Source organism: Lasiosphaeria miniovina (genome assembly GCF_030549165.1).
Source record: "Lasiosphaeria miniovina strain SMH2392-1A chromosome Unknown B0T26scaffold_2, whole genome shotgun sequence".
NCBI classification, from domain to species: Eukaryota; Fungi; Ascomycota; class Sordariomycetes; order Sordariales; family Lasiosphaeriaceae; genus Lasiosphaeria; species Lasiosphaeria miniovina.
The window spans coordinates 1,390,851-1,406,781 of NW_026848221.1; the positions used below are offsets into that span (position 1 = coordinate 1,390,851).

The following is a 15,931-nucleotide window of genomic DNA, read 5'->3' on the forward strand; positions in this document are numbered from 1 at the left end:
CATCCGGTTTTCTCCTTCTCCACCGACCCTACTCTTCGCCCTCACGGAGAGAGAGAGAGAAGTAGAGACGAAAAGGGAAAGTAGAGATAGGGAGAGAGAGAAAAGCCAGAGATCTGCCAGACCTTCCTTTCCCCCCTAGCCCTCCCCTCTCACATCCACCCCGAACCGAAGCCCACTGGCAGGGAATCGTCCACAAATAGATGTTTTCTCTCCCGTCTGTGGAGCAAGCGCAAAGAAGAGAAAGAGCTGGACCTTTTCCGGTTCCTGGATCATCAGTGTTTCGTGTGCGTGCTGCCAGTCCAATCTAGCCAAGCACTAGCCCGTCTGTGCTGTGGGGGCTGTCAGTGCGAATCTCAAAACGTCGATCTCGTGGAGAGGCTTGATAATCCTGTCCTGTCCGCTCCCTACTATCACTACTCTCGTCTAGTCTGCCCCGTCGAGTCCCATGAACTGCACATAAGCTGGAGGATCTCCCTCGACCCTGTCGCTCTCGCCTAGAATTTTCGTTGTGTGGATGTTATATCTGTGGCTAGGCCGCAACTCATCCAGCCCGATCTCCCGACGACCTTTGCAACCAAGGGAACGACGAGCTAGCCAAGGACCGGCTTTTCGTGTGTTGGACTCGACAGTACTGGCGCTGGGCAAGAAGATTGGGCGTCGACATACCCATCTGAAGGAGAAGAAGAGGAAGGCGACGGGGACGACGACGACGACGACGACGACGACGACGACGACGACATCGAGAAGAATCGTCCTATGAGCTAGGAAGCCTGAGTGACGCCGGCCAGATCGTAGACGAGGACGTCATTGTTGGCTGTGCTGCTTGACCACTCGACGAAGGAACTGTCCAAAGTCGTGTGAAGAGAGAGAGAGAGAGAGAGAGAGAGAGAGGAAGATTCGGCCGACGTATTTTTTTTTTTGGATTTCGGATCATCGCCCCAACGATCGCGCCAAAGGAAGTCAGGTACCGTCTAGGAAGTGGTGGTTGACAACTTTGCGTGTCTGGATCTCTGCAAAGGCGCGGGGAATTGTTGCCTGAAAAGGACATCGGCATCGCAGGAATTCGAGGTCGACCTGGAGGCGCTTTACGGGGTTCTCGAGCGACGACAGCAAGGTCGGTTTGCCTTGTGTTCCGTGGAAAGCGACTGGTCCGTCTCGAAACGTCCTAGGTTTGGGAAGAGGCAGCGCGCGCTCAGTCAGTCCCGAAGGCTGTCTGTGGATCGGCTGTGTTACCAAACCGAATATCATCCGGACTTGGCAGGAGACGAGGGGTAACCGTGGTCTTGTGGATTAGTTTTCCTCAAGTTGGCAGCCCCAAACGTTTGAGAGCTTGAGCGTTTGCCCGGGCCACTCACTCACCGTTCCATCCAACGGCCGCTTGTCTGGCGCTTGTTTGGAGAGCTGAGCCTGGTTGTTCGGCGTGTGCGGCATTGTATCTGCTTGCGTGAATCGAACGATTGCCATCGAATGGCCTGAGCATAACTATTACAGACAAAGACAAACAACGACGCAATGGACGTGACTTCGCTATTGAACTCGGCCTCGGCGGCGGCGGCGCTGCAGCGGAGGGACTCGGTTGGCAGCTCAACGCCCTCGGCCACGGGAGACACTACCGCAACGTCAACGGCGGTACCTACCCCTTCCCCTGACCGCACTCCCTCCAGACGGGCAAGTGGGGCGTACTCGCCAGCCAGGAACCGGACGCCATGGGACGCGGGTGGCTACTCGCTGCCCTTGACGCTCGATACCAAATCGATCCGAACTTCGTCTGCCACCAGGCCCGCCTTCTACAGCGATTCGCCGACAGATGATCCAAGATCGGCCAGCCCAAAGTCCCCCAAGCATAAATTTTCAGACTCGCACAGCAGCCTGTCCTCATATACCTCTTCATCCACAAACTCAGTCTCGCACTCGAGAATATCCTCCTTATCTACCGTCAGCGAGTCACAGAATCTCGCATCACTCGTAACCGATATATCCCTCTCGCTAGATAGCCACAAAGCACCGCCATCCTCGTCACTGAACTACAACAATAACAATAACAGCGAAACAACGTCCACGCCCACCGAAAACGGCCGAGGCAGCATGGGCAGGGGCCTGGCAAGTGGAGGGAGAAAGCCCTCGACGTCTCCCGTGATGAATGCCAGTTCGCCTTCCGACGCGGTCATGATTAAGCGTGGAGAGGGGGCAGCGGCGGGTGCGGCTTCGGGTGCAGCAGCGGGTGCAGCTGCCACTACGTCAAGGTCAGTTGATGCTACTGCTATTTGATATTATTTGCGTGCTGCGTGCTGGGAGCCGGACCCCTCCCCGGCTCCCTGGCTCTAGATACTTGTGACTTTGGTGCAGAACAGTGGTCCAGACCGGCGAGTGTGTGCGGACAAGAGCTTTGAGCTAGCTTTGCGAGTGAACAAGCAGCCTGAACCGAGCGAAGACGTCACCTGCCCCCAAAACCAGCCCAAGATCTTTCATCTCGTCGTCGTCAGGAGTGCCAAACGTGACCGCCCGGTCCTATCTCCTCCCCTCTCCCATATTGTTCGCCTGACCAATTTTTTCACCCCGCCTAGCGTCGGGCAACCTAAACAATCAGACACACAATCTGTTTCTGCGGACAGGAAACTTGAGGCGGCTGGTCAAAAAAAAACCCCTGCATCTGTTTCTGGCGGCGACCTGCCTGCTTCCTTTTCCCTTCCACTTCCACAAACCTCACACCTTCTACCCCTCTACTCTACACTTCGACATCCTTTTCCACCTCCTGCACATCGCGTTGCGTTTGCTTTTCTGACTTCGCTTTGCGCATCTCACAGCGCACAGCGCCGTGTCTTCTTGGTCGCGATCTTCGCGATCGTCCTCCATCGCTTTATCCCTCCATCGCTAGTGCATCTTCATCACTACCGCTCTGCTCTGCTCAACTCTTGTTCGCACACCCCGACGGGGTGACTGGCTGCGTAAGTACCAATAAACCTCCCGCCCCCGCTCAACCTCGCCTCGCTTCTTGCTTCCGCCCTTCTCCTTCCAATCTTGCGAGAACTCTGCCAATCTTGCAAGAACTCTGCCAATCTTGAGCTCTTCCAATCTTGAGCTCTTCCAATCTTGTTCCCCTTCTCAACTCTCCTCCATCGCTTTCTCTTTTGCTCAACTCTCCCGCTCCATCGCTAGTCAACGTGTGCGCGTCGCGTCTGCTATCCCTGATATCTCGCAAAACATCTCGCACATTGCGAACAGCTACCTGCACACAGAACACACATCGTGGGCCTCGCTCGCCGTGGTGGACTGCGTAAGTCGCAAGCGCGCCTCCAGCTCCATTTGCCTGACTACCCCGCCTCTGGAATTCTTCTTCTGCTCTGTTCGCTGCTGCAAGGGACGACAAGACTCGATTGAGCTGAATCGCGCGGGCTTGCCCTCGCCGACGCAGCGATCTCGAGCTTCTTGACTGCTCTTGTTGGCAACCTCAGAATACGAGCGGGGTACCTTTCTGTCGCCATCTCTTTTCAATTGTCCGAACTGAACTTGTGTCGTTGTCTTGGTATCGCGGCTGGTCGTTTCGCTCGTCCTGATTGCTTTACCCCTGATCGTTGTGCCCCTGATCCCGTTACCCCACACTCGCCAATGTCAACAACCACAGTGATCGTAGCCCACCATTGCCGGCTTGTACTCAGTCACGCTCATTGTGGGGATTGGTTTCGCTAACAGATTGTATAGTCCGTCAGCTACCATGGCGAAGAAGATGTTGGTTAGGAGCAAGGCGCGAGATGTGTCGCCAGACGAGGGCTTGCCCCGTCCCCATCACCGCACCAGCAACTCTGCTCCCGACTTTTCGGACGACTACTCGGTTCGTCAGACCTATTCGTCTTCAGATAATAATGAGCCCCATCTCTTGAAAGAGGAGGATAGGTCTTTCGAATCCTTCAGCTTTGACGAGTCTTCCAATGTGGACCATGAGCTGCCAACTAGCGAGCGTTTCTCCGACTCGGATATCGACGGACGCCCGCTCCCGAGTCAATCACAACGGGCTGTCAGCAATCTAAAGCGCGAATTTAGGCGGGAGCTCCCGTATGGCCAGGGCCCGCGGCCGAGAGCCGCCAGCAGTGATGATTATGGCTACATCGACCACCAAGGAGCCGGTTTCCGGCAGGAACGCTCTCAGCGCAAGTTTGACATGGAAGACGGCGAGCACGATCCCGAGGAGCCGATTGAGCCGACTGAGCCGTTTGTCCCCTTCTCGGAGACGCCCGAAGAGGCCGAGGTGCGCTATCTAGAGGAGCTTGCAAAGGCAGAATTGGTTATTGCCCTAGAACTGCCCAAGAGCTGCCAGATCCAGGGACAGGAATGCAACCTTCCCAACCCGACCTTTCGCAAAGCCATCTCGCATCTTTTCGGACGCAACAAGCTCTGCACTCGCTCGATCCCGGACCACGTTTGGGTTCAAGCCTGTCGCAAACACTACCAGCGTATGCGGTATCGTAATGTGACCCACTATGCCTCGAGACAGTGTGAGATTGTGCGCCAGACCATGATCCAGATCCAGGCCTGGAGCAATCTCAACGACCGCGCCGGCAAGCCCGGTCATCTCGACGGCTGGAAGCTTGACGTCCGCAAGCGTGAACAGAATCGGCTCAAGAAGTCCAAGAAGCGTGCTCGCGATGCCGAGGACGATGACCAGCAGCACTCTCTGCCTCTGCGCCACGAGTCGCTGGGGAGTGACGATGACGAGTTTTCTAATGGAATGCCCGATCACACTCCCACGGCCGTACCCGAGTGGCTTTTGGTGAAGTGCGATCCCGAAGTCAACTACACCACACGCCAGATCCTCGAGGTCCTCAACGAGATCCAGGAGGGAATCGAGCGTTATGGATACGACAACCAGCAAATTGCCAAAAATGCTAGCCACGTTCGCCACCCAAAGTCATTGGAGAAGATTCCGGATATCGAGATGCTGCCTCGCATTTCGACTGAGGGCCCCGAGACGCCGACTCCCAAGCCCAAGGCAGTAACTCGCAAGACCACGGGCGGCTACCGTCCGGTCCAGCAACCCCGACGCGGCCTTCCGCGCTCGCAGTCCATGAACGAGGCTCTGCGCACCCAACCCGACGATGGCTACAAGGACAACCGCCGCGGCAGCCAGCCGAACTCGGGCTCTAGGTACCATGTCGTTGACGATGATGAAGACGTTATGTCGCATCAGCAGAAGCGCCCGCGCTTCAATGCTGGCAACGGTAACGACTACTATGCCGACTACTATGCCGACCGCGCGGTTCCTCACCGCACTGCTCCGCGCAATAACAACATTGTCGTGCCCAACATGCGACCTCTCGGTCCTGTTCAGCACTATCGTCAAAACTATGGTCGCCCCAGCCGGGAAGCCAACATCATAATCGACAACCCACGTCCGCTTGACAACCTTGCGGCACCAGAGTCTCGCGGCCTCAGCTACTCGGCGCGCCGTCCTGCGGAGCGTCAGCCCGAAACCCGCAACTACTCGGACCGCGATCGCCAGTCTAGCGATCGCCCGTACTCGGAGCGCCAGGTCCCGGCGTCTTCGTCTTTAAATCTCGGAGTCCCGGGCCCCTTGCCTGCGCCGGCCCCTCACCCAGCCTACAACGGCTTTACGGAGGCTCCCAATGCGCACACGGATTGGCCTAGTTATGGCAACAACCACCAGCGTTCGTACTCAGATGCTGGAGGCTTTAGCCTGAACGGTGCCTCGTCGTCGGGCTACCGCGCCCCGGCCGCTCCCACTTGGGGCTATTACAACAACGCTGGCAATGCCGGCAATCGCCACGACTCGTATGCCCAGCCGCACTACGATAGCAGCTGGGCCGCGGCATATAATTCGAACTCGTACGGCCCGTACTACCAGACGCCGGGCGCACATGCGGGTGGTCCCATCGGTGCCGGAGCTAAGCACTCTCGGAACCTCAGCACCCCCGTTGGCGTCCCGCGCATCTCGAGAACGTATGATCAGCAGCACCAGCCGCCTGCTTTTTCGTACGGTGGCCATCATGCTCGTCACCAGTCGTATGCCGCGCCGTCGGCAAACCAGCCGTACACGACGCCCTCGGCTAACCAGCCGTACTCTACCCCGTCGATCAACCAGTCGTACACGGGCCCGTCGGCCACCCAGCCGTCATCGTATGCCAACGCTCCGGCTACCATGCCTGCTGTTGACGAGGCAGAGACCTCCAACACGTCGCGCGCCGACGGTTTCCCCCCTGCCAATGCTGACAAGAACGAGTCGAACGGCACTAATAACAACAATAATGCTGGTCGCGATGCCTATTCCGACGCCTACTCTCGCCGCGGTTAAACCAAGCCGCGACACAACCCATACCACATACCAACAATGTCGCCATACCGGCAACGCTAATAACACTACCGCCGGCACGGCATTGCGATCGATAATTGCTGCGATATGATGGCTACGCAATAGCTTGTTAGACGTACATCTCATCTTTCCTTGTTATCTCTTCACCATCAATCAGCGGTTCTCGGCATCCCAGCGACACTGAGCTTCCACATCCATCAGCATTCTTATATATCCTTCCTCATCCTTTGACCTTGGCGGAGCAAGTCAACATTCGTTCTTGTTAGCTTTGCTTTGCTTTGCTTTTGCCTATTATCGGGCGGGTCGCTTCGTCTATTTTTATCAGCAGTAATTTTTTCTCTCTACCTTCTCGGACGTTTCGATGATCATCTTATCAATCACGGCGTTTTGGGGGCGACGACGAAAAGAAAGGCATTGCATTCACGAGGCTTCTAGGGACATACATACAACAAAAGGGGACTAACAATAAAGGAGATCAGGAGTTTTGGGAGACTGTTTTTCACGGCACGACACTCTCGTCTTCCTTTTGTTCTCCATCCCTAGGGTCTATATCCCTTGCAGTACATCTCCATCCAAAGACGAGCACACCACCACGGAGGCGACGGACGGCTGAAACGAAAGATAAGGCGAACGACCCATCACTAGGCACGACCGAGACGAACATGATCACCGGTTTCCGGACAAAGAATTTTCTTAACTGAAAGTTTTTTTTCTTATCATCTGGGGCCAAGGACGGAAAAGAACACATCATCGATTACAAACACCCTTTTTTCCCACCCTTCATCGCGGCGCCGCACTTCATTTTATCACGAACATGAAAATAGGCTTTGTCGGACACCCACCCACCTCTCTCTGGGAGGGAGGGAGGGAGTCCTTTAGCCTGTTCATTCTAATGTCTCTGATCTGCGGCGTCTAATACTTCGGGTCGGCTATTTTTCCTTTTCCCTTTTTTCTTTATTGGCACACGGCATACACGGATTTGAGGGAAGAAACTTGGACGGTATTTTCTGGCTTGGGAGGAAATTTTTCAGGCGGCCTTTGGTTCCTTTTTCCATTTTCTCTCTTTTTTCACTATCCATGCAGTCACTCATCTACTACCTAGGTGTCCCGCGCTTGACCTAGTCTTGGGGCGGGTTTTTGGGACCAAGGTTCAAGAGAGAGAAGACATTATTTTTCTTGGGAGGGGAAGAGAGATAAAAAAAAGCGCGAAGGGTAGTCTGGATGTTTTTTTCTCTCTCATGACGCAGTTTGGGGACTGGTTCATCTTTTTTTCTTCTTCATTTCATATTTCCTTTTTTTTTCAGCAACTGTTTAATGCATTTCGCTAGCTAGGGGGGAGAAAAACAACAGCAACATCGGCGCATTCATTTGTGCTGTTTGTTTGTTTGTCTGTTTGTGGGTTTGATGTTTGAGGGGAGAAGGAGATTGAGGGAGATTGAGGGAGAAGAGGCGGAAGTTCGCGTCAGGCCGCCTTGGGACCTCGGTTTCCCTTGAAGACAACAACATCACCACATGAAAGACGAACCTCGAGAGGGAAAATGGGCGGACGGACGAGGGGGATTGTTTTCGGGACGGGCCCCCTTTTCTGTCTTCTTATCTCATTTCTCCTACGTAGGTAGCTAGCTAGCTGGCATTGCTTACCTATCATACTCTAGTTCTTCTAATGATGTGTCCGTCCTTTCGTGATTGTGATTGTGATTGTGATCTAGAGGCATTTAAAGGATCGAAGCAGAGGCTTCTTTTCTGTCGACTATCCCACCTGTTCTCAATCCGGCCATCAACCAATCATCAAAATACACCCCATCTCGCCGTCTTTCCTCTGGTCTAGACTCTAGTCATTTTTTGCTACGGTTTTGCTGCCCGAATAGCAAACACCTCATCTGTTGCCGACGACTGACTGACTGGATGGCGGAATCATCCTGCGCATCGGGTAGGATTGATTGTTTGGATGCTAGTTGCGTCTATACTTTCCAATCCAATCTCTGCGTGATTGCTACCATGGGATTTTCCAACCAAGACGTAAATGGTAGGTGTAGGTGGGTGGTTGCGCTCTGGCGTTTCAATGAGGGAGGGCGGCAGCTTTTTGCAACTATCTAGTAAGAATTGTAAAGCTGCATCTCCTTCGTGGAGATAGATACCTAGATAGATCCCTAGCTTAGCAAAGAGCTCTCTTAAAGCAGATTTCATTCAACGAAGTCCTCACCTTCTTTCCAAGCTCTGAAAGCCCTTAGGACCTACCTTCAGCTCTCTCCAACGTTTTTCCCACAAGGGGGGAGGCAATAGCTATCTATTTTAGAATTTTAGAGGTCTATCGATATCTTCTCTACAGATATATACCTACTAAAGACTTGTCATACCTGCCGGTTTCTTTAGACCAATATTTTCCATATTTGGTAATTAAAGTGTACTTAGACAAGCAGGCACGCGCCGCCGACAGAGGGCTAGTTACTGCCTGAACTAAGAAATACATGAATAAATAAACAAATGAATGAACAGATTGCCACAGGCGATGAAAGATTCTCCCACAGCAAAGTCTGTCCTCAAAGAACAACTTTTCCAAGCGCTCAACGGCTTGGATAGATAAACAGAGAGCTTTCGACTATGATGATCGTGAGCTTCTTTTCTGATCGACGCTCTGACCCCAGATCTAGATGGCCAACTTCCTGATGATGATGATGATGATGATGATGTAGGTATCTGGTCCGGATTATGCCAGAAGAAAATGAAGCAGCATACAAGCAACTTGATGCTTGCTGGCTGGACCGGCCACTACACCACGAATTGATTGTTTGGGGACGACGTCGTGAGAGCTTGTCAGATTTGGGAGGGATCAGTGACAGTCGAGTGTCCTCGTTCTCCGGCTGCTTTACTACTCTCTTTAGAAGCAGAACTTTCTGTTTTAGCTGGACACCATCGTTTGGCGACCTGGCGAGGATAGCAAACACTAATAGAGACAGGCAGATAAGCAGATAAACAAATAAACCGACGGATAGAATATCACAGGCAGTGACAAGGAAATGACACAGCGGCATCTATGATCTGAGACGGCTCAAGGTGTGCTAACCAGCATTGACAATATGGAAAGCTATATCCGTATGCACCTTTTCGACAACATCCTACATTGAATAGTATCCTTAATTTCAGACCAAATATCTACCACATCTAGATCAACGCCCAGTAGAGCTTCCTCTTGGAGGCCCATCTCTAGCACTCACGGACGCACGTCACAACTTCGATCCCTGCCCCTTTTCTCCTCGCACTCCAGACAGCGGCGGCAGTGAAGAAGCGGAATACACTATAGCCTGGTCCAAGCACAGACCCTGCGCTGCATCAACAGCAACAGCAGCAGCGCCTGCAAGCCCCTTCTTGGCCAAGTAGCGCTGGCACATGGCCTCGACCTCTGGCCCCGGGTCCGCGGCCGCATCCAGCACGAACAGGGCGGCCATCACGATCTCGGCCAGGCGGAACACGAGCTGGCGGGCGTCGGGGAGGAGGGCGGGCTGGTCTTCGGCGACGAGGCGGGCGCGCAGCGACGTCCACTGGCGCTTGATACTCGCGGAGGCCTCGCCACCAGAGGACGAGAGAGCGCTGTCGACAAGCCAGTCGAGGGCGGCGAGGCTGTCGCGGCCCGTGGCCGGGTGCTTGAGGGCGCGGAGGGTGTCGCCCGAGAGCACGTCGGTGGTGCCCTCCCAGATGGCGCCGACGCAGGCGTCGCGGAACAGGCGGGCCACGTTGAGGTGCTCCGACTCGGCGTTGACCAGGTACCCGACGCCGCCGAGGGCCTCCATGCAGCCAAAGACGAGCGGGACCACGTGCTCGCACACGTACGCCTTGTGCAGCGAGCTGAGGACCCGCAGCAGCGGGGCGACGAGGTGCGGCGGGGGCGATGGGGCCCGGGAGGTCTCGGGAACGGTGTGGCTCGGCGGGGATGAGGGCGGCCTCTCGTTCAGCCCGAGGACGTACAGCGTATAAAAGACGAGCAGCATCATGGCGTGGTACTCGGCCGCCATGCCGGAGAGGGTACGCATGTGGAGGGGGTGGTTGGAGAGGGGCACGCGCTTGCCCTTGCCGACGCCGACCTCGCGGACCAGGGCAAAGGCCTTGGCCACGGCCAGGCTGCGGCCGAGGTAGGCGAGCGACGACACGGTGGTGTGGACGCGGGTGATGTTGAGAATGGTGCTGATCTCCTGTATGCCCTTGCCCTCGTCGCCGATGAGCCAGCCGCGCATGCCCTTGAGCTCAAGCTCGGCCGTGGGCAGCGACTGGGTGCCGAGCTTGTTCTTGAGCCGCTGGATGGTCACGCCGTTGAGCTCGGTGCCGCCGGGCCTGCCCGTGGCAGACACCAGCGAGGGGTTGTGGCGCCGCATGGGGGCAAAGAAGGCGCTCACGCCCTTGCCGGGCTCCGTCTTGGCTAGTAGGATGGTGGCCTGTGAGTCGGTGGCGCTCGAGAACCACTTAAAGCCGGTGATGGACCAGGGCCCCAGCGGGATGCCCTCTTCGGGGTTCGCCCAGGGGGTGCTAGGGTTGCCGTCGCTAGCGGGGTATGGGTCGTAGGTGGCGACGGTCTCGGTCAGGGAAACGTCGCTGCCGCCGGTCCGCTCCGTCATCCATTGGCCGCTCGTCCAGGCTTTGGTCGGGTCGCGCGAGGTGAAGTGGTCGAAGGCGTTTTGAAAGACGCGGCGCTGTGTGAGCGTCATGCTGCTGCTGTCCTGCTTGGCGAGGTGGCGCTGGAGAAGGCGGGCGGCGCCGTCCTGCATGGCTGCCGGACACAGCGTGTTTGCGCAAGACGCTCCCCAGAGATGGCACCTGGCAGTGTCAGTGTTGTTGAATTGCTGGGGTTTGTATTTTTACATGGTACCTAGTAAACTCACCTCATGAACTGGACCAGCCGGGTGTAGGGGCCATAGTCGGTGTCATAGTTGAGGGCAATAACACTGATACGAACTCGAGAACAAGGTCAGCAGGGTACCCATGGAAGTACGCAAGGTGATACAAGGGACTGGACTGGCTGACCCTTTCTCAAACCCAAAGTCCTGCAGCCTTTTCCAGCCTTCGGTGACGACAAGCTCGCTCTTGGGGTTCCCAAAGGCATCGCGGCCGCTGCCGCGCAGGTAGGGCTGGTTCTTTTCGGCGTCAGTCACATGGTCAAAGATGTCCTGGGACAGAACATGGTCGCCCAGCTGCGCAGTCTCGGGCCCAATATGCTCGAGAAGCGACGTGGGAAGGAACACTGCCAGATTTTTTATGTTAATCAAAGTGCTAGTGTAGGTGGACTGGAATATCCAAATTCGTACGTTTGGCCACGCGCTGCAGACTGGCGTCGTCGTGGAACTGGTTCTTGAGCACCGGCAGCTGCTGGAAGAAGCCGCTGTTGGGACTTGACGGCTCCATACCAAGGTAAGGTACATGTACCTAAAGAGGAAAGTAAAAAAAAAAAGGATATGGCGAGTATAGCAAGCAAGGAAGCCGAATTCAGCTCAAAGCTGCATTGTAGCAAGCAATCAAAACGAATACCATCCCCTCAACCCGGGCCTGACATCTAAGCACCATGGTTGCATCAAAAGGCCGTTACATAATTAAAGAGAAGAAGGGTCTCAAGGCCAACAAGAGCCGACCGAGGCTACGGATACGCACGGCAGCCCGGTTCCATTCTTGCCCGTGATATGCTCCGCGGTAATATTCCATGGCATCGACGCTCTTCCCTTCCTGGGCTGTCACTGGCGGGGCTTGGTCGAGGTTGCTCCAGCTGGAACAGTCAGCGGGGCCCCGCTGCACCTCACCTGCACTCCCCCGCACCATCAGCGGAAAAAGGCCGCACCAGTGCAATTCACAGGCATCTACTGTATTTGGGGCCCGGGCAGCGGTCAACGTTGACGTTGCACACAGCTCTGCCGATTCACGTGAGTTCGCTCCCCTGCCGCGTCTTCGGGAGAGTTCCGCCTCATGCAACTAAAGTCAGGTGCCCATACGCCGCCAAATATACCCACACCTTACCTTCCTTACGCGACAACTTCCAAAAAACAAAAGCCACGCCAGCTATCCCACCGACTGCACAGCGGCGACATGACCACCCCTCGACAATGGCGGCTCTCGCAATCGAAATCTCGGACGGCGAGAGCACTGCATCCACAAATATAAACTTGAACATGACCCAAAAGCGCAAGCCAAGCCCCGACATCGAAGAAAAGGTTGCTTGGACAGAGGACGACGATAGCGACGGCCATGATTACTACCTAAACTGCAGACCAACGAAGCGCCGTGCCACAACCAAGAAAAAGGCCCCGGCAGACAAGAGTGCCAGCCGCACCCGTGGCGCTCGTGGCGCTCGTGGTGTGCGTGGCGCCCGTGGCAGACCCAAGCCGTCGAGAAATGCAAGTGTAATCTTGAGTGCCTCGGCCGACGAGGTCCAAGAGTCGAGCGCCCAGGGCGACTATGCCGAGGCACGCGTCCCCGAATACCTCAGACGGAGGCGCCAGCGCTTCGACAAAGACCGGACCGTACTCAAGGACGCAGGCTTGAAGCTGCCTCCCGACTACAACGACATCTACTTCTCCGACGACGAGCGCCTGTCCAGCCTCGACAAGCGCCCCAAGTTCGACGAAATCAGCGGCATCAAGCCCTGCCGCCCCTACAAGGACATCGAGCTCGAGTACTCGGCCGGCATCATCCCAGCCCCAATCGCCCAGTACCTCCGCGACTACCAGATCGCCGGCGTCAAGTTCCTGCATCAGCGCTTTGTCTACCAGAAAGGCTGCATTCTTGGCGACGACATGGGTTTGGGGAAGACGGTCCAGATCGCCGCATTCCTCGCCGCCGCCTTTGGTAAGACGGGTGACGAGCGTGACGCAAAGCGGATGCGGAAGATGCGCCGCGCCGGCGACCAGTGGTACCCGCGGGTCCTGATCGTGTGCCCCGGCTCGCTGATCCGTAACTGGAAGAACGAGCTCAACCGCTGGGGCTTCTGGCACGTCGATCTGTATCACGGGCCCGACAGAGAGGCCGTACTGCAAACCGCAAAGGCCGGGAGACTCGAGATCATGATCACGACGTTTACCACGTACCAGAAATCCCACGAGGCTGTTAACGGCATCGAGTGGGACTGCGTCGTGGCCGACGAGTGCCACGCCCTCAAGGACCGCAAGTCGGGCATCACGCAAGCCATGGACCAGATCAACTCGCTGTGCCGGATAGGATTGACCGGGACTGCCATCCAGAACAAGTACGAGGAGCTCTGGACGCTCCTGAACTGGACCAACCCGGGCCATTTCGGGACCCTGGCCGAGTGGAACAACACGATAGCCAAGCCCCTGGCTGTCGGCCAGTCTCACGACGCCACTGTCAAGCAGCTCAGCCTGTCGAGGGCGACGGCAAAGAAGCTGGTCCAGAACCTGCTCCCCGAGTTCTTTCTGCGCCGCATGAAGACGCTGATTGCCGACCAGCTCCCCAAGAAGAGCGACAAGGTCGTATTCTGCCCCCTGACAGACATACAGCGAGACGCCTACGAGAACTTCCTTGCCGGGTTCAACGTGGGCTTCATCAACTCCATCTCGGATCCGTGCCCGTGCCAGTCGGGCCGCAAGAAGGGCTGGTGCTGCTACAAGAACCTGCCGGACGGCAAGGGCTGGATGTCGATCGTGTTCCCATGCATAATGGCGCTGCAGAAACTAGCGAACCACCTGACGCTGCTCATCCCGTCCTCGTCGGACCCGCGCGACAAGCAGCAGTCGGCCCTCAGGGCGCTGCAGACTTGCGTCCCGGACGAATGGGAAGAGCTCTACCGGAACCGGGACTCGATGCTCAGCCTGGCCAATCCCGAGTTTTGCGGCAAGTGGAAGATCCTGAAGAAGCTTCTGCGGTTCTGGCACGAGACCGGCGACAAGGTGCTCGTCTTCTCGCACAGCGTGCGCCTGCTGCGCGTGCTCCAGCACCTCTTCCACAACACGAGCTACAACGTCAGCTTCCTGGACGGGTCGCTGAGCTTCGAGGAGCGGCAGCGCGTCGTCGACGACTTCAACTCGGACCCCGGCCAGTTTGTCTTTCTCATCTCGACCAAGGCGGGCGGCATGGGGCTCAACATCACGTCGGCGAACAAGGTAGTCATCTTCGACCCGCACTGGAACCCGTCGTACGACCTGCAGGCGCAGGACAGGGCGTACCGCATCGGCCAGGTGCGCGACGTGGACGTGTTCCGGCTCGTCTCGGCGGGCACCATCGAGGAGATTGTCTACGCGCGGCAGATCTACAAACAGCAGCAGGCAAACATTGGCTACAACGCGTCCAACGAGCGGCGCTACTTCAAGGGTGTGCAGCAGGACAGCAACCGGAAGGGCGAGATCTTTGGGCTTAACAACCTCTTCAGCTTCCGCGCCGACCAGGTGGTGCTGCGCGACATTGTCAACAAGACCAACATTGCCGAGGCCAAGGCCGGAGTCAACCTGACCGAGATTGAAGCCAAGGACGAGGGCGACGACGAGCTGGGCCTCGTCAAGCAAGAGGACGACGACGACGAGGGCGGCATGCGGCAGCTGGCCAAGATCCTCACGGCCGAGGACCAGAAGGAGCTGGTCCGCAAGGCCAACAAGCCCAAGACGGATGCCATCGCCGCCATCCTGGCCTCGGCCGGCGTCGAGTACACGCACGAGAACTCGGAGGTCATCGGCACGAGCAAGGTCGAGGCGCAGCTCTCACGGCGCGCCGAGCTGGCCGCCGCGGGGGACGACGACTCACAAAGCCCTGGGGGGGCCGGCGACAACTACCTGAACAGCGCCCTGTTCGCTGACAGCCAGGCTAATAGCGTGCCGGGGTACGGGGGGATGAAGGCGCACTACAAGTTCAACCCGCCGCTCGACGTCAGGCGCCGGCAGTTCTGCTCCATGGCGCGCGAGTTTGGCTTCGCGACGGCCATCGACTTTGCGCTCGTCGTCGAGAGCTGGACGCAGGAGCAGCGCCGCAACTGCCTAGACACGTTCTACCGGCTGCGCGAGGCCAAGCTGGCGGCCGAGGCGGAGAGGGATGAGATAAAGCAAGAGGGCGGCGGCGGTGTGGATTTCATGGACGTGGATGGACCTGGGAAGCGCGAGGGCGGTAGGGGTGTTGTTAGTAAGATAGAGAAAGTGGAGGAACAGTTCGAAGGGAAGACGGAGCCGCTTGCGGCCGGTGTCAAGACTGAAGACAAGAAGACGGGGATTTTTTTGTATAACGATGATGATGATGACGACGACGATGACGACGAGCTTTGACTTTTTTCCGTTTCTGGTTTTTGGGGGGGTTATTTCTGCTTTTCTTTCCTTTTTATACAGCTATGCCTATGGCGTTTTTAGAGGTCAGGAATTGATACCCTTGCTGCTGGTGTTGTATTGGTACCGATACGATTGTCTGTTTCTACGTCCGTATTTTGAAGACTGAACTTGAAGTGTTGAAACTACCAGGTCATGAAGGGGAGCTGAACGGCTCTTTTTTATTCTTCCTTTTGCCTCCGGCAGGCTGCTCGCTACGCTCGAAACTCGTTCTTTCTTTAGACTCTTAAATCGAGGTTTCTTTTTGAGAGAAGAGAATAGCACTCAAAATTGAAACACCACGGATATTGATTTGTTCATTTTTTGTCTACTG

At 56.3% G+C, this 15,931-nt stretch overlaps 5 protein-coding genes across 5 annotated transcripts; 3 read left to right on the forward strand and 2 right to left on the reverse strand.

The window, feature by feature from the left end:
• Positions 1-413: 413 nt before the first annotated feature.
• B0T26DRAFT_671828 (uncharacterized protein) lies at positions 414-1,431 on the reverse strand (the record flags this gene model as incomplete). Its single annotated transcript, XM_060439381.1, has 4 exons — positions 414-494; positions 667-761; positions 969-1,224; positions 1,360-1,431. The coding sequence occupies 4 exons, from the start codon at positions 1,429-1,431 to the stop codon at positions 414-416; spliced, it is 504 nt and encodes a 167-aa protein (XP_060299973.1).
• An 81-nt stretch (positions 1,432-1,512) lies between these two features.
• B0T26DRAFT_747482 (uncharacterized protein) lies at positions 1,513-2,268 on the forward strand (the record flags this gene model as incomplete). Its single annotated transcript, XM_060444851.1, has 1 exon — positions 1,513-2,268. The coding sequence occupies one exon, from the start codon at positions 1,513-1,515 to the stop codon at positions 2,266-2,268; it is 756 nt and encodes a 251-aa protein (XP_060299974.1).
• Positions 2,269-4,156: 1,888 nt separating this feature from the next.
• Positions 4,157-5,011, forward strand: B0T26DRAFT_637695 (uncharacterized protein; the record flags this gene model as incomplete). The annotated part of the gene is made up of 1 exon (XM_060436955.1): positions 4,157-5,011. A coding segment is annotated over one exon (855 nt), but the record flags the coding sequence as incomplete, so codon positions are not given.
• A 4,160-nt stretch (positions 5,012-9,171) lies between these two features.
• Positions 9,172-12,040, reverse strand: B0T26DRAFT_693137 (uncharacterized protein). Its single transcript, XM_060441187.1, has 4 exons — positions 11,617-12,040; positions 11,336-11,552; positions 11,194-11,256; positions 9,172-11,128 (listed from the first exon to the last, which is right to left on the reverse strand). Exons 1-4 carry the CDS (start codon positions 11,711-11,713, stop codon positions 9,547-9,549), a joined length of 1,959 nt encoding a protein of 652 aa, XP_060299976.1. The 5' UTR covers positions 11,714-12,040; the 3' UTR covers positions 9,172-9,546.
• A 122-nt stretch (positions 12,041-12,162) lies between these two features.
• B0T26DRAFT_821277 (P-loop containing nucleoside triphosphate hydrolase protein) lies at positions 12,163-15,676 on the forward strand. Its single transcript, XM_060447406.1, has 2 exons — positions 12,163-12,222; positions 12,278-15,676. Exon 2 carries the CDS (start codon positions 12,403-12,405, stop codon positions 15,559-15,561), a length of 3,159 nt encoding a protein of 1,052 aa, XP_060299977.1. The 5' UTR covers positions 12,163-12,222; positions 12,278-12,402; the 3' UTR covers positions 15,562-15,676.
• The last annotated feature ends 255 nt before the right edge of the window (positions 15,677-15,931 follow it).